This window comes from Chrysochloris asiatica, unplaced genomic scaffold (genome assembly GCF_000296735.1).
Source record: "Chrysochloris asiatica unplaced genomic scaffold, ChrAsi1.0 scaffold00175, whole genome shotgun sequence".
Lineage (NCBI taxonomy): Eukaryota > Metazoa > Chordata > Mammalia > Afrosoricida > Chrysochloridae > Chrysochloris > Chrysochloris asiatica.
In genome coordinates, this window is record NW_006408693.1 from 6,903,828 (window position 1) to 6,925,582 (window position 21,755).

General features: G+C 37.6%; 1 protein-coding gene across 3 annotated transcripts in view; it reads left to right on the forward strand.

Annotated features, from left to right (window-relative positions):
- PPP1R12A (protein phosphatase 1, regulatory subunit 12A) overlaps window positions 1-21,755 on the forward strand; it is a 253,983-nt gene that overhangs the window by 147,947 nt on the left and 84,281 nt on the right. For all 3 annotated transcript variants that reach the window (XM_006871837.1, XM_006871838.1, XM_006871839.1), the window contains exons 4-5: window positions 15,415-15,574; window positions 19,477-19,621. In XM_006871837.1, the coding sequence (XP_006871899.1) occupies window positions 15,415-15,574; window positions 19,477-19,621 (305 nt within the window). The remainder of the gene's footprint in view (window positions 1-15,414; window positions 15,575-19,476; window positions 19,622-21,755) is intronic.

Consider the following 21,755-nt stretch of genomic DNA (forward strand, 5'->3'; position numbering starts at 1 on the left):
TACAGCAAGGATCATTCCCACCCCCACATCCCCCGTACACAGAGTAGACAGGGATGGGCAACTTGGACATTGGATACCCAAAAGGGGGGCAGGGGGCTACAAAGGCAAAAAGCAACTGGCTTACAAGGGAGCCTATATATCCAGAGGGCGTGGAGGAAGGTAGAATCTCCACTGAGTAGTATCCACAGTCTCTCTTGGCGGGGGTGATCAAAGGAGATGTGAAGATAGGTCTCTTGTGGTACCACAGTAAATAATTGCTATCAAGGCTTACTGTGAGGGTTGGAAATGTAAAGGTAGACGTTTTATAGCAAAAGGTGGGGAGCGATTGACTTTACAGTCCAGGAGCAGAGGGCCCTGGGACCATCAAGGGAGAAGAGCGGAGTGTGGGACCCTACCCAGAGAAACGGTGACGCCAGAAATGGAGGCAGAGACGATGACGTGGAGAGATGGCGTATAGGCTGGGGACTCTAGACCCAGAGAGGGAGAGGGGCTGTGTGCTGATGACCAGGGAGCAGGCTTGCATTTGGTTGGTTGATGATGCATGGAGGGAATTGTAACCATGGCAATGAAACAATATACGATAGGATGAATGTAAAACTAATGTTATCCTGTGTAAACTACCACCTAATTTACAATATAACATTATAAAAAAACAAACTTAATTATATAGTGGAAGAGGCAAATATATAAACAAATTCATAATACTGTATGACTTGTGCTAAAATACAGATAAGAACAGAATGTTGTAGGAGATCATAAAGAGCTATGACTTAACTGCTTGCAGTAGTTAAGAAAAGTTTTAGAACTCAAATTTGAGGGGAATTGCTTGTCAAAGAAGGGAGGTAGTAGACAAACAGGCACGCCTGGAGCGACCTTCAACATGTGCTCAAAAAAGTATATGCATATAGCCACAGAGAGCTAGAGCTGAGAGTGAAGCATCCAGCTGATATAAAGTGAGGGGAGACGCACAAGAACACCCAAACTTGCAGATAGTACCCATTTGACCTAGCCTCAGTGGCTTGATAATCAGAACTCAACTAGAGGAAGACAAAGAAGAAAACAACTTTTGATAAAGGAAACAGTAAATTGCTACAATTTGATGAATTTGACCTATACTCATGGAGTTACTAGCTCAAAGTACCAGCAGAGAGGGAAGGAGTGAGTCATCACATCAAGTATCAATCCTATCCCCTCTGTATATAGGGTAGATAGGGACAGGCAACTTAGATGTTGTTGTTAGGTGTTATCAAGTCGGCACCAACCCCTAGCGACCTTAGGCACAACAGAATGAAACACTGCCTGATTCTAGGCCAACCTCACTATTGTTGCCACACCTGAGTCCATTGATACTGCCACTTGGCCAGTCCATCTTGTTGGGGGTCTTCCTCTTTTTCTCTGACCCTCCACCTTACCAAACATGATATACTTTTCCAGTGACTGGTCCCTCCTGACAATATGTCCGAAGTATGAGAGATGAAGTTTGGACATCCTGGCCTCTAAGGAGCACTTTGGCTACACTTCTTTCAAGTTGGATCTGTTGGATCTGTTGGTTCTTTTGGCAGCCCATGGCACGTTCAGTATTCTCCTCCAGCACCATAACTCAAAAGCATCAATTATTCTACAATCTTCCTTATTCACTGTCCAGCTTTCGCATCCATATGAGGTTATTGAAAACACCATGCTTTGGGTAAGCCACACCTCAGTCTTCAAGCTGACATCTTTGCTGTTCAGTGCTTTAAAAAGGTCTTGTGCAGCACATTTGCCTAATGCAATAAAGTTTGATTTCCTGACTATTGCTTCCATGAGTGTTGATAGTTGATCCAAGAAGAATGAAGTCCTTGACAACTTCAATCTTTTCTCTGTTGATAAGAATGTTGTTTATTGGTCCAGTGGTGAGGAGGTGAGGATTTTTGTGTTCTTGACTTTGAGATGTAATCCATACTGAAGGCTGTGCTCTTTGATCTTCTTCAGTAAATGTTTTAAGTCCTCTTCACTTTGAGCAAGCAAGGTTGTATCATCTGCATATCACTGGTTGGTAATGAGTCTTTCTCCAATACTGATGCCACGTTTTTCTTCATAGAACCCAGCTTCTCATATTATTTGCTCAGCATACGGGTTGAATAAGAATAGTGAAAAAATACAACCTTGTCGCACACCTTTCTTAATTTTAAACCATTCAGTGTTCCCATGTTCTATTTGAACAACTGCCTCTTAGTTCATGTACAGATTCCTCATGACTACAGTTAAGTGTTCCGGAATACTCATACTTTGCAGTGTTGTCCATAGCTTGTCATGATCCACACAATAGAAAGCCTTTGCATAGTATATAAAGCACAGGTAAACATCTTTCTGATAATCTCTGCTTTCAGCCAAGATCCATCGGACATCAGCAATAATATCTCTCGTTCCACAGCCTCTTCTGAATCCAGCTGAACCTCTGGAAACTAATTCTCTGTCAATGTATGCTTTCAGCCGTTCCTGTATTACCTTTAGTAAAATTTTACTCGCATGGGATATCAAAGAGATTGTCCAAGGATTTCTGCATTCTGTTGGGTAACCTCTCTTTGGAATGGGCACAAATATGGATCTCTTCCAATCAGTCGGCCAGATAGTTGTCTTCCAAATTTCTTGGCATAGATGAGTGAGTGCCTCCAGTGCCGCCTCACTTTCTTGAAAGATTTCGATTTTTATTCCATCAGTTCCTGATGCCTTGTTCTTTGCCAATTCCTTCAGTGTACTTTGGACTTCTTCCTTCAGTCTCATTGGCTCTTGATCTTATGCTACCTCTTGAAACGGTTGAGCATTAACCGTATCCTTTTGGTACAGAGACTGTGTATTCCTTCCGTCTTCTCTTGATGCTTTCTGCATCATTTAGTAATTTGCCCAGAGAATCTTTCAATAATGAAAGTCGAGACTTGAATTTTGTCTTCAGTTTCCCCAGCTTGAGAAATGCTGAGCATGTTCTTCTTTTTGATTTTCTGATTCCAGATCTTTGCACATTTTGTTTACAAATTTAAAAGTAATGGTGTTGCATTTATCATCACAAAGAGCATATCCAGATCCGTCATAAAGTATAACACTGTCTGTGATAGGATAATATTCGTGCTCCTGCAGGGAAGACCAGTTAATACCACTATTAATCATATTTACGCACCAACCACTAAAGCCAGTGAGGATGAAATAGAAGAATTCTGCCAACTTCTTCAATTTGAAATCCATCAAACATGCAATCAGGATGTATTGGTCATTACTGGTGATTGGAATGCAAATGTTGGGAGTAAAGAAGAATCATCAGTTGTTGGAAAATATGGCCTTGGTGATAGAAATGATGTTGGAGATCGCATGATAGATTTCTCCAAAATCAATGATTTTGCTTCTTTAGACAGCATAAGAGACAACTGTACATATGGACCTCGCTAGATAGAACACATAGAATTCAAATTGACTACATCTGCAGAAAGAGATGATGCAAAAGCTCCATATCATCAGTCAGAACAAGACCAAAAGCAGATTGTGGAACAGACCATCAATTGCTCATATACATATTCAAACTGAAGCTGAAGAAAATGAAAACAAGTCCATGAGATCAAAATATGACCTTGAATGTATCCTACCTGAGTTTAGAGATCATCTGAAGAACAAATTTGATACATTAAACACTAAAGGCAGAAGAACAGAAGAGTTGTGGGATGACATCAAGAATATCATACAGGTAGAAAGCAAAAGTCATTGAGAAGACAAGAAAGAAGGAAGAGGTCAAAATGAGTGTCAGAAGAGACACTGAAACTTGCTCTCCAGTGTGGAGATGCTAAAGGAAATGGAAGAAATGAGTAGGTCCTAGAGCTGAACAGAAAATTTCAAAGATCAGCTTGAGAAAATAAGGCCAAATATTACAATAAAATGTGCAGAGATCCGCAGTAGCCTCATATGCACGTAAAATTTGGACAGTGAATAAGGAATGCCATAGAAGAATTGATGCATTTGAGTTACAGTGTTCTAGAAGAATGTTGAAAGTACTGTGGACTCCCAGAAAAACAAATCTGTATTGGAAGAAGTGTAGCCAGAAAGCTCCTCAGAATCAGGTTGATGAGACTTAGTCTCTCATACTTCAAGACATCCGGAGGGACCAGTCCTTGTGAAGGACGTCATGCTTGGTAAAGTGGACAGACCTCAAAAAAGAGGAAGATCCCCAACTGGATAGATTGGCACAGTGTTATCAATGGGCTCAAGTGTTAGAACAATTGTGAGAATGGTGAAGGGCCTTGTTGTTTTTCATTCTGTTGTGCATAGGGTCGTTACAATTCAGAACTTACTGGATGGCACCTAACAACAACATATGTATAGTATATATGGAGACCTGATGTGGTGCCATAGGATAAGCCCTTGACATCAGTGTTTGTTTGAGCCACAAGATCGGATTTTCAAACTCAGTAGCCGCTCCTCAGGAACCCTATACAAGATTGCTATGAATAGGAACCAATTTTACAGCACCTTACAACAACATATGTGTGTGTATGTATATATACACACATACCCTTGGAAACCCTATACAGGGTTGCTATGAGTTGGAACTGACTCAACCGCACTTAGCAACAACAACACACACAAACAGAGCACAGTGGCTCCATACAATACATATATACTTCTAACTCACCAGCTGCTCTTGGAAAAGAGATGGCTTTCTGCTCCTGGAAATATTTATAGCCTCGGGGACCAACTCAGTGGCACCTAGAACAATATATTGTTGTTTCTAAGTGTCGTCAAATCACCTCCTACTCATAGCAACATAGTATAGGGTTTCCTAGTAGTGGCTGTTGAGCTTTAACCACCGACCTTACAGTTCAGCCACATTAACCCGCAGCGCCACACCAGGGCTCAAACAATATATATGAATGTATGGTGGTGGTGGTGATGTGCCATCAAGTTGGTTCCCACTCATAGTGACCCTGTACAGGGTTTCCGAGGCTGTAAATCTTTACGGGAGCAGAAAGCCATCTCTTTCTTTCTTTCTTCTGCAGAACAGCTGGTAGTTTCAAACTGCTGACCTTGAAGTTCGCAGTCCGATTCGTAACCACTGTGCCACCATATGTGTATAAATATATACACACAAACATATGGAATCTTGATGTGGTGCTGTTAAATAATTCACTGGACCACAAGGTCGGTGGTTGAAGCTCACCAGCTGCTACTAGGAAACACTATATTTGTACAGGGTCGCTATGAGTCAGAGCCGACTTGGCACTTAACAACAACAAAATATATATGGAATCCTGGTGTGACACTGTGGGTTAATACGCTGGACTGCATAGTTGGCTTGAACTGCCAGGTTGGTGGTTCAAACTCACCAGCCACTCCTTGTAAATCCCTATTCAGGATCGCTATGGGTCAGAACCGACTCAACGACACTTAACAATAACAACATGTTTATATATATATATATTAATTCTCATAACGCCTCCGTAGGGTAAGAGCTATTATTATCCCTATCTTACACATACAGAAATGAAGCATAGATTGAATGTCTTGCCCAGTGTGATATAGTTAGTAAGTTGTTGTTGTTGTTGTTATGTGCCATCGAGTCGGTTCCGACCCATAGCAACCCTGTATAGGGTTTCCGAGGGTGTAAATCTTTACAGGAGTAGAAAGCCTCATCTTTCTCCCGCGGAGCAGCTGGTAGTTTCGAACCGCTGACCTTAAGGTTCGCAGCCCAATTCGTAACCACTACGCTACCAGAGCTCCTCTATAGTTAGTAAGTGATAGCTAGGAATTCGAACCCAGATAATAAAAATTGCAACCAAGCATTTAACAATTGCATCCCCTATTTTGGAAATAGTTTAATATAGAAATCGTGGTAGTTTATATTTATAAAATTATAATAGGTAGTGTTCATTATATATAGTGTGAAATTTAATTTTTATAGTTTATTTGAAATTTTTTATTAATTTTTTTTTTCAAATGTGGCTGTTAATTGTTGTTGAGTAGGTTCCAACTCATAGCAACCCTGAACAGGGTTTCCGAGGCTGTAAATCTTAACCTAAGTAGAACACAGAAGTATGGTGCCCTTAGTGACTTTTGTGGAGTTCTGGATGGTTAAAACAATTGGTGATGGTAAAGGAGAAAGATGAGAAATGCAAGAGAGGTTAAAAATTCATCGAGACATTCAATTCACAATAAAAAGTAAAACAGAAAAGAAATAAAACCCCTATTTAATATTACATTTTGTTTTATGCTCTCCAAGGGTGATAATGGGTTCTATTGCAAGAATTCTAAGCAGTCCTTACAGAGTCATTTGAGTTTTACTTTGCATTATGTATCATTTTGCACTTCAAGACCCACTAAGACATCAGAGGATTTGTTCCATCATGATCACAAGGTTAGTGGGTGGCCCAGGTAGAATTAAAATGGACAGACCAGACCAACTAATCAGAATCTAGGTGCCAGACACTAGTTATTCGAATAAGTGAAGATAAATCTCACATGGGCTTCTGGAAAATACATTAAACCGTGTAACTTCTCCTTAAAAAAAACAAAAACATTGAGACCAAATCTTTTTAAAAGGCTCTGTTTGCTACACTAAAGAGTTTGATCTTTGTCTTACAGGAGATGGTCAGCTATTAATAAAATTTATGTTAAAAGGGGGGATAAACAGATTTTTTTTTTTTTTTGGCTAGAAACAGTTTATGTATATTTCACAGAATGTTGTTGTTAAGTACCAGTGAGTCAGTTCTGACTCAATAGTGACCCTGTATAGGGTTTTCAAGGAGCCAGCTGGTGAGTTTGAACCACCAAGCTTGTGGTCCAAACCATCCTAAAGGTTCAGTGCTTCATTCCACAGCGCCACACCAGGACTCCGTTTTACAGAATAATGGTTAAATTGAATACATTTGGTCACAGTAGATATTTAACATGAAAAATAGTTAAATCAGAATGGGCATCAGGAAAATAGCAACTCATCCTATATGTAATAACTAGAAAATGTTTCTATACCTAATCAGCACAGTGTTAGAAATCTTGAGAATATTATCTACAGTACAAACTAGGTTACTTTCTTAAATCTTGCTTAGAAAATAATCCTTTAAAGGATCATGTTATGTATTAATCACCTGGGTATTAAGGATGAATCTTTAACCTTTTTCAAAGAGTTTAAACAAATATATTCAATAATTACAGTTCTATAGTTCTTGTAACAGCTATTAATGATGTTTAAGGACACACTGTTTCACAATTTCACGTAATTTGGGGTCCTCCATTGCAGCTGCCACTCACTCTTTGTTGTTTAGCTGTTTGTTGATGCCATCTTCTGTTGAGTGGATGCCTTCAGAACGTAGATTTCCAACATATGTGTAAATGGTAAATGCCACTTAAGCACAGTATAATAAGAGTTGCTAAAGAGCAATTTTGTGGCACTGTAGGTTAATGCACTAGACTTCAGAGTCGGTTTGAACTGCAAGATGAGCAGTTCAAGCTCACCAGCTTTTCCTCAGAAACTCTATATAAGATTGTTATGGGTCGAAACCAACTCGATGGCACTCAACAACAACAACAAAGAACCATGAGGTACTGTTGGCTGGTACCAAATAGTCATCTTTTCTTTCTCAAACCTCCACACCCCTCAGGTGTTACCACTTCCAGTTTCTCTGAAGTATTGGACTTCTCAGGATCCTAAATAAACGAGTCCTGAGTAGTTAGATCATAAACATGTAACTTTTTCTGTTCCATGATCCTTGACTGCCAGGCAGATCTACGCTCAGAGAGGCTTTAGATCCACAGGACTCTGCTCAGTGTCCAGGGGATGATAACATATGCTCCATTCTTAAAACAATCAGATTTTTTATACCAAGAAACTGGTGGCAAACTCTTTTCTGTTCTTCTCCAGACTTGAGATATCCAACTGACTACTTGAGACCTCCAATTAGTGGTTAGGTGCCATCAAGTCAGACTGACTTGTAGCAGCACAGTGTCATCACTGCCCAATTCTGCACACACCTAACAATTTTTGCCATTCTCGAGTTCATTGTTGCATCCACTGTGTCAGTCCATCTTACTAAATATCTTTCTGGTTTTGCTGACCCTTTACCAAGCATGATGTCCTGGTCCCTCCTGATAACAAGTCCAAAGTATGTGTTGACAAGTCTCACCATCCTCACTTCACTGAGCATTCTAGTTGTACTTCTTCCAAGACATATTTGTTGGTTCTTCCAGCAGCATATTCAAAATTCTTCGTCAACATCTTAATTCACATGCTTCAGTTCTTCTACATTCTTCCTTATTCTTTGTGCAGCTTTCGCATGGATATGAGGCAAGGGAATATACTATGGCTTGGGTCAGGCACAACTTAGTCCTCCAAGTGAATCTTTTTTTAACAGTTTAAAGAGATCTGTTACAGTATTTATGCCCAATGCATTATAGTATTTCATACTGTTGTTAAGCGCCGTTGAATCTGTTCCTACTCATAGCAACCCTGTATAGGGTTTCTGAGGAGTGGCTGGTGAGTTTGAACCACTGATCTTGTGGACCAGTGCATTATCTTTCGGTGCTATTTAGGCATCCCAAACTCTATTGTTTCTGAAAATGAATAGCTTTCTAATTTTTCCAGTTGCTTTTGACTAAAAACTTTTGATCTACCTTTGACTTCTCATTTTCGATTTCTCCCAAACGAACAGCAGATTCTGTTGGTGTGTTTTGAAGAATCCAGAATCCATCGATTACTACCTTCACTGCTACCACACTAGTTCAAGTCAACATCATCTCTTCTCTGGATTATTGCACTAGTCTCTAAATTAGTTGTCTACATTTCTGCTCACATTAGCTTGTATGATTCTCTTAAATTGATTCAGATCATAGAGACTTCTGAAAGCCCTCAATGACTTTCTTTCTCCTCAGAGTAAAATCCAACATTTTCACCATTTTATGTATATATAGACACCCTGGCCTTCTAAATATAGATATTAACAAGCACGCTTCTACATCAGATCCTATTAGCACTTCCCTCTGTCCAGAATGTTCTAGATAGTAGCATCACACTCATTCATTTCCTTTGTTTCTCTACTGTAATGTCATCTTATTAAAATACTTTTTCTTTTTTACCAACCCATGTAAAATAACCCTATTACTCTGTCCCTTTACCTTGTTTTAATTTTCTTCACAGAAAAACGCCATATAATAAATTTCACTTCTATAATGTAACAAAGTTCCTCACATATCAGACACACTTAATACATAATAAATTAATGGAAGTATATTTCTAGCAGGCATTTAGATATATAGATCTGGATTTTAGCAGAGGTGTCTTGGCAGAAGAAACAGTTATTCATTTGGTAAACATTTACTCATTTCTTTCACTTTATAGCACTTTTAAAGTACGTAATAATACTATAGCAGACAGTGGTCATACAAGGTAAAAAGGCAATACCTGTATCTTTAGTACACATATACTCTCCTGGGGTAAGGCAGATTGTAAATGCATTGTGTTATATACTATTTGTGTAATAGCCAGAAATGTAAACTATTACCACAATATGAGATCATTCAGGCAGATTTGTAATGTCCTTTTTATTTTAATTTTTTCCTGGACATATTGAACAATGCAAGTATAGAAACCTGCATTGTTCCTTTCATATCACCTCAGCCTAACACTGTGCTTATAATAAATTATCTTTAATGAGTGAATGTCTGTTGTTGTTAAGTACCAGCCAGTCGGTCCATCTCATAGCAATCCTGTGCACAACAGATAACAACTCTTCTCGGTCCTGTGCCTCCTTACAGTTGTTCCTGTTTAAGTTCGTTGTTGTAGCCACTGTATCTCAGTCCTTTCCAGTGAGGGTCCTCTCTTTTTCAGTGACTCAAATCCTTCTCTGTTCTTCTCCAGGCTTGGGATATCCAGCTGACTACTTGAGCCCTCCAACTGGATGCTCTTTGTTGCTGTTGTTACGTGCCATCAAGTCGGATAACTCATTAGCAACGCTATGTACAGCACTACCTAGTCCTGCACAAACCTCACAATTGTTGACATGCTTGAGCCCATTGTTCCAGCCACTGTGTCAGGCCATCTTATTGAAAGTCTTCCTCTTTTTCACCTACCCTTTTCTTTGCCAAGTTTGAAGTCCTTGCCAGGAACTGGTCCCGCCTGATAACATTCCAGAGTGTGTGAGATAAAGTCTCATCATCCTCACCTGTAAGGACCATTCTTTCTGGGCAGATTTATTTGTTTTATTCTGACAGTCCATAATATACTCAATGTTCTTCACCAACAACTTAACTGAGAGGCATTAATTCTTTGGTTTTACTCATTGTCCAGCTTTCACATACTTGAGTCTGGTACACCTTACTCTTCAAAGTTACAGCTTTGCTTTTTTTTTTTTTTTTTTTTTTTAAGCACTTTAAACATGTTTGCAGCAGATTTGTCAGTGCAGTACATCTCTTGATTTGTGCTGTGTGTCCAGTGGAGCTGTGTATCTAAGTAAAACGAAGTCCTTGACAACTTCAGTCTTTTCTCCATTTGTCATGATGTTGCTTATTGGTCCAGCTTGAGGATTTTTGTTTTCTTTATGTTGAGGTGTAGTCCATATTGAAAGCTGTAGTTTTTAGTCTTCATCGGTAAATTCTTCCAGTCTTCTTCCGTTTCAATAAGTTGGGTTGTGTCATCTTCTTATTGCCGATTATGTCACGTTTATCTTCGTATAATCCACTTTGGGATTATTTGCTCAGCATACAGATTGAATATGTGTTGTGACAGTATACAATACTGATGCATACCTATTCTACCTGTATGCCGTGCAGTACCCCCTTGTTCTGTTTCAAAGACTGCCTTTTGGTCTATGTACAGGTTCCACATGATTACAGTGAAGTGTTAGGAATTGCCGTTCTTTGCAATTCCTAGTGACTATGTGTTTGCATAGTCACTAAAACATGGTAAACATCTTTGTAGTAGTCTCTGTTTTCCACCAAGATTTATTTGATGTCAGCAATATCTCCCATTCCACATCCTGTTTGGAAATCAACTTGAATTTCTGGCAGCTCCCAGTCAATGTACTGGTGCAACCATTTTTAATTCAGAAAAATTTTACTTGTTTGTGATATGATGCTGGGTTTTTTTTTTAAGCTTTTATTGTAAATTGAGTGAAAGTTTACATGGAAGAACATCCTATTGTATTTTGTTTCATTCCAGTGATTACAGGATATGATGCTTTTTGATAATTGCTGCATATTGTTGGGTCTCCTTTCTTTGGTTTGGACACAAGTATGGATCGCTTCCAGTTTGTTGGTCAGGTCGCTGTCTTCTAAATCTCTTGGCATAGAAATGACCACCTCCAGTGCTGCATTCTTTTGTTGAAACATTTCACTTGGTAGTTCTCCAATTTTTGGAGCCTTGTTTTTTTGCCAGTGCCTTAAGTACAGCTTGGACTTCTTACCATCAATTCTTAATCATATGCTATCTCCTGAAATGGGTGAATGTGGACCAATTCATTTTGATACATTGAATCTGTATATTCCATCTTCTTTTGATGTTTTCTATGTTCCAATTATTTTGTCTGTGGAATCCTTCAATATTACAACTCAAGGCTGATAGTTTTTTGTCAGGTCTCTATGCTTGAGAAATACCAACCATGTTCTTTCTTCTCTGTTGGTTTTCTAGCTCCAGGTCTTTGCACATTTCATTATCATACTTTGTCTCCTTAAGATACCCTTTGAAATATTATGTTCAGCTCTTTTACTTCAGAATTTGTTGCAAAGGAGCCCTGGCAATATAATAGATTGCGAGCTAGACTGCTAACCACAAAATCAGTCACTCTGCGATGGAAAGGGGAGAGTTTCTGCTTTCTTAAAGATTTACAACCTTGGAAACCCTATACAGGGTCGCTGTGAGTCAAAACCACCTTAGTGGCACACAAGCGCCACCACCATTCTAATGTTCAGGAGCAAGTTTCAGTGTTTTCTGTTTGGTCTTTTCTTTCTTTACTGTCTTTCTAATGACCTTTTGTTTTCTTTATATTTGATGTATTTGGTGTCACCCCACCACTCTCATCTAGTATTCTCAGTCAGTAATGTTCATGTATTAAATCTGTTATTGAGATGATCTATAAATTGAGGTAGGCTATACTCAAGGAGCTCTGGTGGCATAGTGGTTACGAATTGGGCTGCTAACCTCAAGGTTGGCAGTTCGAAACTACCAGCGGTTCCGCTGGAGAAAGATGTGAGGCATTCTGCTCCTGTAAAGATTTACAGGCTTGGAAATCCTGTACAGGGTCGCTTTGAGTCGGAACAGCCTCCACGGTACTTAATAACATACTCAAGGTCATATTTTGACTTGCATGAACTCGTTTTAATTTTCTTCAGCTTCAACCTGAATTTGCATGTGAGCAGTTGATTGTTCTATAGTTGGCCCATGACCTTGTCACTGATACTGAGCTCTTCCATCATCTCTTTCCACAGATAAACTCTATTTGAATTTTTTTTCTCTTTTATGTATTCAATCCGACGACGTCCACTTATGTGGTTGAAAAAAGGTTCTTGCAGCGAAGATAGTCATTGGTCTTTCAAGATCTATCATGCATTCTCATCATAGTTTCTACCACCGAGGCCATAATTTTAATTCCTCATCCTTGTTTCCAAGTTTTGCATTCCATTCACCAATAATTTTCATTGAATCTTGATTGCATGTTTGATCAATTTCAGACTGCTGCAAAAGTTGGTAGAAGCCTTTGATTTCCTTACCTTTGACATTAATGATTGGTGTGTAAATTGAATTAGTGATAGTATTAACTGGTCTGCTTTGTAGGTATACGAACGTTATTCTGTCACTAACAGCACTGTGCTTCAAGATAAGTCTTGAGTTTTGTTTTTGTTTTTTGTTTTTATGATGAATGTGACTCCGTTTCTCTTCAGTTTGCTGTTCTTGGCACAGCAGACGATCTGATTCATAATGGTCTAAATCAGTCCATTTCAGTTCTCAAATGCCTGGAATCCTGGTGTGGCACTGTAGAATAAGCACTGGACTACTTACAACAAAGTTGGTGGTTCAAATTCACCAACCACTCCATAGAAACTATACAGTGTCCCTATGAGTCAGAAGCAACTCAGTGGCACTTAAGAACAATAATGCCTAGGATATTGATAATTTATTCATTCCATTTCATTTTTGATGACTTCTGGTTTTCCTAAATTCATACTTAGTACATTGCACATTCAGATTACTAATGGATGTTTGCAGCTGTTTCTTCTCTTTTTGAACTATGCCTCAGAAGCAAATGAAGGTTCCAAAAGTTTTGCTCCATTCCCATCATTGAGGTTAACTCTAGTCCTGGTGTGGTGCTGTGGGTTAATGCAATGGACTGAAAGGTTTGTTTGAACTGCAAGTTGGCAGTTGAAGCTCACCAGCCACTCCTCAGAAACTCTAAAAAGGGTCATTATAAGTTGGAACTGACTTGACGGCAATTAACAACAACAACATACTTTTTGAAGATACAGTTCTCCAGTTGTGTTTTGAGTGTCTTACATCATGAGGGGCTCATGCTTTGGCATAATAGCAGACAATGTTTTCCTGCTATTTGTAAGGTTTTTAGTGGCTAATTTTTTACAAGAAGACCAACTCTTCCTTCTTCCTACCCTCCTCTATCTCCCATGGGCGACCATGCTGGTATTTGAAGTACTGGTAGCCTAACTTCTACCATCATAACCACACACAGGCCACCTTGGTATGACAGACTTACAGATAAGTGGTAGGAGTGGATAGCTACAAAGCTCCTATTTAAAGTATGTTGTTGCTGTTGTTGTTAAGTGCCATCAAGTCGGTTCCGACCCATAGCGACCCTGTACAGGGTTTCCGAGGGTGTTAATCCTTACAGAAGTAGAAAGCCTCATCTTTCTCCTGCGGAGCAGCTGGTAGTTTTGAACCGCTGACCTTAAGGTTCGCAGCTCGATTGGTAACCACTACGCTACCAGAGCTCCATTAAAGTATAATGATATGAAAATGGACTATGTTTAGCAAAGCAAACATATGTATAGTAATTATGTATATGTATATATTTTTTTCTTAAATGTTTTATTGTGAATTATGTAATAGTTTACATGGGAGAACATTAGTTTTACATTCATTCTATCGTATATCGTCTCATTGCCATGGTTGCAATCCCCTCCATGCATCATCAACCAACCAAAGGGTAGACCCTGCAATCCCTCCCGTTTCCCCCAGGTCTTCAGCACACAGTCGCTCTCCCTCTCTGGATCTAAAGTCTCCAGCTGCTCCATCGCTTCACGTCATCATCTCTGGCTCCATTTCAGGCATCACTGCTTCTCTGGGTAGGGTCCCGCTCTCAGCTCTTCTCCCTTGATGGTCCTAGGGACTTCCGCTCCTAGACTGAAAAGTTAATCACTCCCCTCCTTGCTATAAAACGTCTACCTTTACATTTCCAACCTTCACAATCAGTCCTCATAACAATTATTCACTATTGTGTCACAAGAGACACGTCTGCATTTCATTGCATCAGCCCCACCTAGTCAGATTGAATACTACTCACTGGAGATTCTACCTTCCTCCAGGCCCTCTGGATCTAGGTTCCCTCTTGAAAGCTTGTAAGCAAGTCACTTCTTGCCTTTGTAGCCCCCGCCTCACATTTCGGGTTGCCAGTGTCCAAGTTGCCCATCCCTGTCTACTCTGTGTGTGGACAGGGTGGGAATGATTCTTGCTGTAAGGACTTGTTCCCTCTTTTGAGGTACTGCTTCCATAGTTGTAGGTCAAGTTCATCAAATTGTATGAGAATACTTTTAGAAATTATATTTTAATGTCTGATAAATTTTAGCTGAAGACTGTGCCGCCAAATTGATCAGCACTTGTACCTAGTAGACAGACTAAAATTCAGAGAACTGGTCAAAATTTTAGATAGAAATTTGAGATCTGTTTACATTAAAAAAAAAAAAAGTTATAGATGCTTACTTTGGGTACTTTGTCCATATTTAGACACCAAAAGAAGTAGAGGGAAAATACTATAAAACAAAAATAATTATTTAGAAAATGTTAATAAAATAGGATATCTTGTTTGGTAAGGTGGAGGGTCAGAGAGAAAGAAGAAGGACCCCCCCCAACGAGATGAATTGACCAAATGGCAGCATTGATGGACTCAAGCGTGGCAACAGTAGTGAGGTTGGCCCAGGATCGGGCAGTGTTTCGTTCTGCTGTGCATAAGGTTGCTATGGGTTGGTACCAACTTGATGGCACCTAACAACAACAACAGCAATAAAATATCTATAATATTCCATTCTTTATTCAACCGATTTATTAGAAGCACCTCGTGCTTAAACAGTAGTTTCATAAATTAATTTCATTTAAGCATGAAATGTTTTGAGTAATTTTATTTCTCAGCACTGCAAGGAACATTTTAAATTAAAAAAAAGAAAACAAGTGTCTTGTTTTATCAGGGGTTGATATAGAAGCAGCTCGAAAGGAAGAAGAACGGATAATGCTTAGAGATGCAAGACAGTGGTTAAATAGTGGTCACATAAATGATGTTCGGCATGCAAAATCTGGAGGTACAGCACTTCATGTAGCAGCTGCTAAAGGCTATACAGAAGTTTTAAAGTAAGTATTTTTTTTTTTTTTACGGTCATTTTTCTACTTCAATTTATTTATTTCTTTATTCCTTTTTTAAAGATACCTGCAAGCGTTGTTTTGAAACAACTTATAAATGGGTTATTTAAGTTCCGTTTTCAAGAAAAAGGAAAACTTCCTTTTTGAATATTTTTGCTTCTGTTTCTAATGTTCTTTCTTTTACTCTCAACTTAATTATCTTGCTTGTTATGTTTTTATTGTAATTTTCCAGTAAGTTAAATGTAAGTATCAACCAATCATTATTTTGTCATCTAAGCTAATAAATTATTAATCATTTTAAAGTTCCCACTTTGACTCTTTTTTCCTGATAGTGAGAACAGTATCCTATATGTATCTAAGACATAAATACATCATTAAATTTTGAGAGCTTAATTACTACCTAACAGTTTAATTGAGCGTCTAGTATAGACCTTTCCTCATTATCCCCTCTTCATCAGTGAAGATGGGTAATTGTTCAGCTATTTCCAGTTTCTTCCTCTTCTTACTCCACTCTCACTTCAAGAGCTTATTCCGTCTCCTAGAATACTACAGGTGCTGTTTATTTAGTTTCCTTGTTCCCCCATCCGTTTCCTATTCTAATCTAACACTTTCCAATCTTTTCAAATACCATTAGTTGGTTGTGAAATGAACTTAGTGAGTTGCCACTAACATTTCACAATCAAAAAAGAATAAAAAGTACCAAAGAGTATTGCATTTAGGAAATGTAAGTATTGTTTGTCAAAATTTTGTTTTCTGTAATACTACAAATATATATATAAATATAGATATAAGCACTGGATTTCATTGTAAAATTGCTTTCTATACTGCTTACAAGTGGTCATTGTAAATAGGTTATTCCAGCTTTTAAAATCCTTCATTAAGATTCTCATTAGTTTTCAGGATAAATTTTGAACTCCTCAACTATTCATGTAAGACCCTTGGCATCAGGTCACTGATAAACTAAGCTGCCACCATTGCTCTTCAGGCAAACATTTAGTTGAAATTCTGTCACATATCTTTAATGCATATTTTTCTCTTTGTTTAGTTGCCTGTACCCACCATCTCTTCAGGAAAATTTCTTTTGATTCTTGACTCAGGTTAGGGCTCTTGAGCATATGAGAAAAATGTCCAACTTCATAATAAATACAGTAAAGCTTCAATGAGTCACCATTTTTTATCTATAATTTTGGCAAAGATCAAAACATTTTACATACTGCTAGCAAGGGAATGGGAGAAGACCCTTATACATTCCTTATGGAAATAGTAATTACAGTTGAACAAATTCTATCAAAATAACAATTATTCTTTAGGTTAACAATTCTTTCTGTAGGATTTGTTAAAAAATATATATATATGCATATTCTCACTCATACAAAAAATAAGGTATTTTCAAGCACATATAACTCATAATGAGAATAGGAGACTGCTTGAAATTGTTATTGTACAGTCTTTCACTGGAATACTAAATATTTTGCATTTTAAAAGAATGACAAATTTCTTACATTGATTGAAAAATCGCTAAGATGTATTATTTAAGTATGTGTGATTATTAAACCTTGAACAAAAGTGTTTGTCACTTGTGAATATTAAAAAAGAAACAAATTTGTCTCTGCTTATACATAAAATTTCTTTGTATGGATACAATCAAAACTAATAATGTGAACATTTTAGGAGTAGGGAAACTTGTTTGACTTAAAAGCTGTCAATAGTGACTTCTTAAAATACATTATTTTATTCATTTTAATTTTTGAACTTTATGAATATATTACTTATAAAAATATGTTTTAAATGAAGGACAGCAAAAAAAAAAAAAAAAAAGAAGAAGAAATCTGACTCAATGAAACTTTCTCCCCTCTATCACTGCACTTAAATTTTATTTTGATGGCTTTTCAGCATTGTATTCCTACCGTGTCTTTTGTATCTCCATCACAAAACCTATCTGTGAGGGTGATTTTTCTTCTTCTTCTTCTTTTTTTTTTTTTTTTTTTTTACTTTTGTCACTTATTAGAAACTCTTTGAATACAGGTGGCGGTGGTTTTTGTTAAGTGCTATGTCTTATTTTTTATTTATTTTTTTATTTTAAGTATTCTTTTATCACCTGGCATATACAGAGAGTAGATGCTTGTTTTGAAAAACACTGAATCTTCCTTCTTTAATTCATTCTTCCTGCTCCACACAGACTCCCAGGTGCTTACAATTTTGTGTTGCTCAGGATATTTAATATTACTATAGTTCATCTTTTCTAATGGGAAGATGTGTTTTTATTATCTTATTAGTATTATTTCTGCGTCTCTTAACATTTATGTTAACTCTTTGGATTTAAAATATGTGGCTCTATAGGATAAACACTGGACTGAGAATCACAAGGTCAGTGGTTCAAGCCCGCCAGTTACTCTGTGGAAGAAACATGAGGCTTTGTGCTCCTGCACAGATTGACAGCCTCAGACTGAGAATCACAAGGTCAGTGGTTCAAGCCCACCAGTTGCTCTGTGGAAGAAACATGAGGCTTTGTGCTCCTGCACAGGTTTATAGCCTCAGACTAAGAATCACAAGGTCAGTGGTTCAAGCCCACCAGTTGCTCTGTGGAAGAAACATGAGGCTTTGTGCCCCTGCACAGATTTACAGCCTCGGAAAGTCTGTACAGGGTTGCTATCAGTCAGAAACGACTTGACAGCATTTAACAATGACCCTATTCTTCAGAGCAGTGACTTTTAAATATGGCTCTACAGACAGGTGATACAAGAATCATCTGGAAAGACTTACTAAAAATATAAATTAACAGGACCTGACTCTCAATATGCTAATTCATTCAGTAGCACTTAGTTGGAGGTGGAGAATCTGTATTTTTAACCAGCTTTTCAGATTGTATTGTTATAGAACCAAGAATGGCATGCTTTAGCAGTTGTTAGATGTAGGAGATCAATTCTTGAAACATAAATAAATGAAGGGTTTATACCTTGGCTATCACTACCACCTCCTGTAGGTAAAAAGAAGGCCTCTTCAAGTTCAACATCTTGGAATATAAGGTAAAGGTCACAAAGACTTCCTAAGCTATAAAACACTTAGTGTTCGCCTGTGTGTGGGGCTGTGCTGCGTCCAATATATAGACCAATTCTTTGCTCTTTGTGAGCTTGTCTAAGTAAAATAAAGATTGATGCCAATATACAGTTAGAAGGGCATACTAACAATTTATGCAACTCTTTGCATTGTATTTAAAAATATTATTGTTCACTAGCTTTGTTCAATATTAAGATGTCTGCTTTCTCTTGCTGCAGAAAAGTAGACAATTCTTTGGATTATTTGTTTTGCTTTGTTTTGTTCCTAACAGTCAGATTGTCATTTTCCTTTGAAAAGTTCCAGTGGTAAATCACAAATGTTCAAGAACAGTGCCACAACCAGTGCTTCAACTGCATGTTGACAAAACACTACAGAATAAGCTTGTTTGATACCAAAATAGTTTTAGAACACATTTTGCCTGAGGTGATAAATGTCAATGTCAAGATAGTTTCTATAGTAAATCAGATTTAAGCCCATTGATCCAGTAGATTTTGGTCTCACATTGAAAAATTTTAGGCTTTTCCTGTGAAAATTTTAATTAAAAGCCATATTAAGGTTTAATATGTGTCACCCTGAACCATAAAACAAGTAGTCATTAGAAATGAAATTAGTTAAAACTGAATGCAGTATTACTGCAGTGACTGACTCACATCCTCTTTCCAACATTTTCTGAGAATTACTTTTTATTAGCCCCTAGTTAAATCATTGAGGGGAAGGGGATTGAACTATGAAAAGAATATATGTTTAAATTTTGGTTAACTCGCATGGTTTAAAGTTGTTGATCATGATTGCTCATGTCTAAATTTTAATGATCTAATTTACTATAATTTGTTCAGACTCTTAATACAGGCAGGCTATGACGTTAATATTAAAGATTATGATGGCTGGACACCTTTGCATGCTGCAGCTCACTGGGGTAAAGAAGAAGCATGTCGGATTTTAGTGGACAATCTGTGTGATATGGAGATGGTCAACAAAGTGGTAGGATTTTTAACATTTTAAATACTTGACCTTTTTAAATGCAGTTTTAGCCTCAAGTGTTGAAAGAACTTATATAACTCTTTTATGTTTTATTCACTGTATGAAGCATTTTTTCAATCATTACTTGAATTTTATTATTAAATAATAGCTTAAATTTTTTAGCTACCATATGAAGTAGTTCTGGCCTTGTTCTAATAAGAAAATATTACTCTTTAAATAATTATAATGTATATAGAGAATATATTTTTAATGCTACTTTCATTAATAATATATTCCTCAGTATTCATAGATTAGGAAAATTTCACATTTTTACTTGAGTGTTTTTACCATCACTATTTTTATGAGTTGTAAACTTTGTTAAAGGGTAGTTTTAATTCTCTTTAGTCAGTAGTCTTATTAACTTACAATAATGTCTTAAGCAGCATGGACTCTTGTAATAGTGGAAACATTAGAAATCAAAGTTTTATGCCATATAAGACTCAGTATCTAATCTTCCTAGTTTTTCAAATAAGAAAACAGTTAGTGGGGCAGACTATGAACTTAATTTAATATCATAGTTAGGTAGAAGGAGCAGGCACAGGTAGTTCAGTGATAGAATTCTCGAATCCTAGCCAGTCAGCCATTAGGCACAGCCACCAGTCATCTGTCACTGAAAACTTACATATTGCTAAATGCTCATCCTTTCCAAGGAGCATGCAGACCAAGATGAACTCGACTAAAGGCTTGATGATCTACTTCTAACAAATCAGTCTATGAGAACTCTATGGATCACAAAAGTCCAATCACATTGTGCATAGGGTTGCCATGAGTCAGAGACTGACTAACAGTAACAGGTGGAAAGAGGGAGGGAAGGAATGGCTTACTCGTTGTTCTGTTGTTGTTGTTGTTGTTGTTGTTGTTGTTGTTGTTGTTAAATAAATTCATGAAAATATTTGGAAATATAGACCATTACCAGATTTCAAGGTTGTTTTTTTTCTCTGCTCCTTTCATATATTAGCATTTCAGCTACCAGTATCCTTGCTAGCCCTATTCCATTCCATATTAGTAGATGGTAAGATTCTAAGCAGTCCTACAATGTTGAACAGCCTTCTATGGTGAGTCATGACTGGGGTCTTAAAATCTTCCAAGCAGCCATCAAAGATGCTCCCCATAGAGTGGAAAGAAGGTGAAGAAAATCAAAGACTAAAGGAAAGAAGTAGTCCATAATATTAATCGACCATGTGAACCACAGCGTTCACTACCTTAAGATCTAGAAGAGCTCGATGGTAACTGCTATCAACCACTTTGATCAACCATAGAAGGTCCTAAACAGAATGGGAGAGAATGCAGAACAAAACGAAAACTCATTTTAAAAGACCATACTTAACTGGTCTGATCAGGACTGTTGGAACCCCTAAGATTGGCCTTAGAGACCTTCAAACTTGGAACCCAACCCAACCCCGGGGAACCGGCAGGCAAACAATAGACAGGAATATAAAGTGAGCAGTATCACTCATGGGGAGCATGATCCTTAGAGTCATCAACTCTACAAGGCCAAAAGGGCAGCATTTGTCCCAAACAAAGCTCAGAAGGCAGGAAAGAAGGACAAATGGAAATGGGGGTTATAAAAAGAAGATGTTAAGAAAATCAAAGACTGAAGGAAAGAAGTAGTCCAAATCTTTTGATAAAACTTAAAATAAGATTTTAACTTTTATCAAAACATTGTTTCTGTTAGAAAAAGATTTAAACGTCTTTTTATAGTAGAAAGTTACATAATGTAGAGAATAATGAAAGGTGTTTTACTTTTGTAAGGCTTTTCTCTTTTTAAAATTTTTACGGACTTTTATCTATGTTTGTTAAGCTTTTTGCTACTTGGTTTCACTGATCATTTTGAAGTTATAATAATATTGATGACATTTTAAAATAACTTGTTATGCTTCACGTTCAAACAAATTAGCTTTGATTTTGTAAACGCGTACCTATTATGTTATTATGTGCCGTGGACTCATAGCGACTCTGTGCAGGGTTTTCGAGGCTGTACATCTTTACAGGAATAGAAAGCCTCATCTTTTCTCCTGCAGAACAGCTGGTAGTTTCGAACTGCTGACCTTAAGGTTCGCATCCTAATTCGTAACCACTATGCTACCAGAGCTCC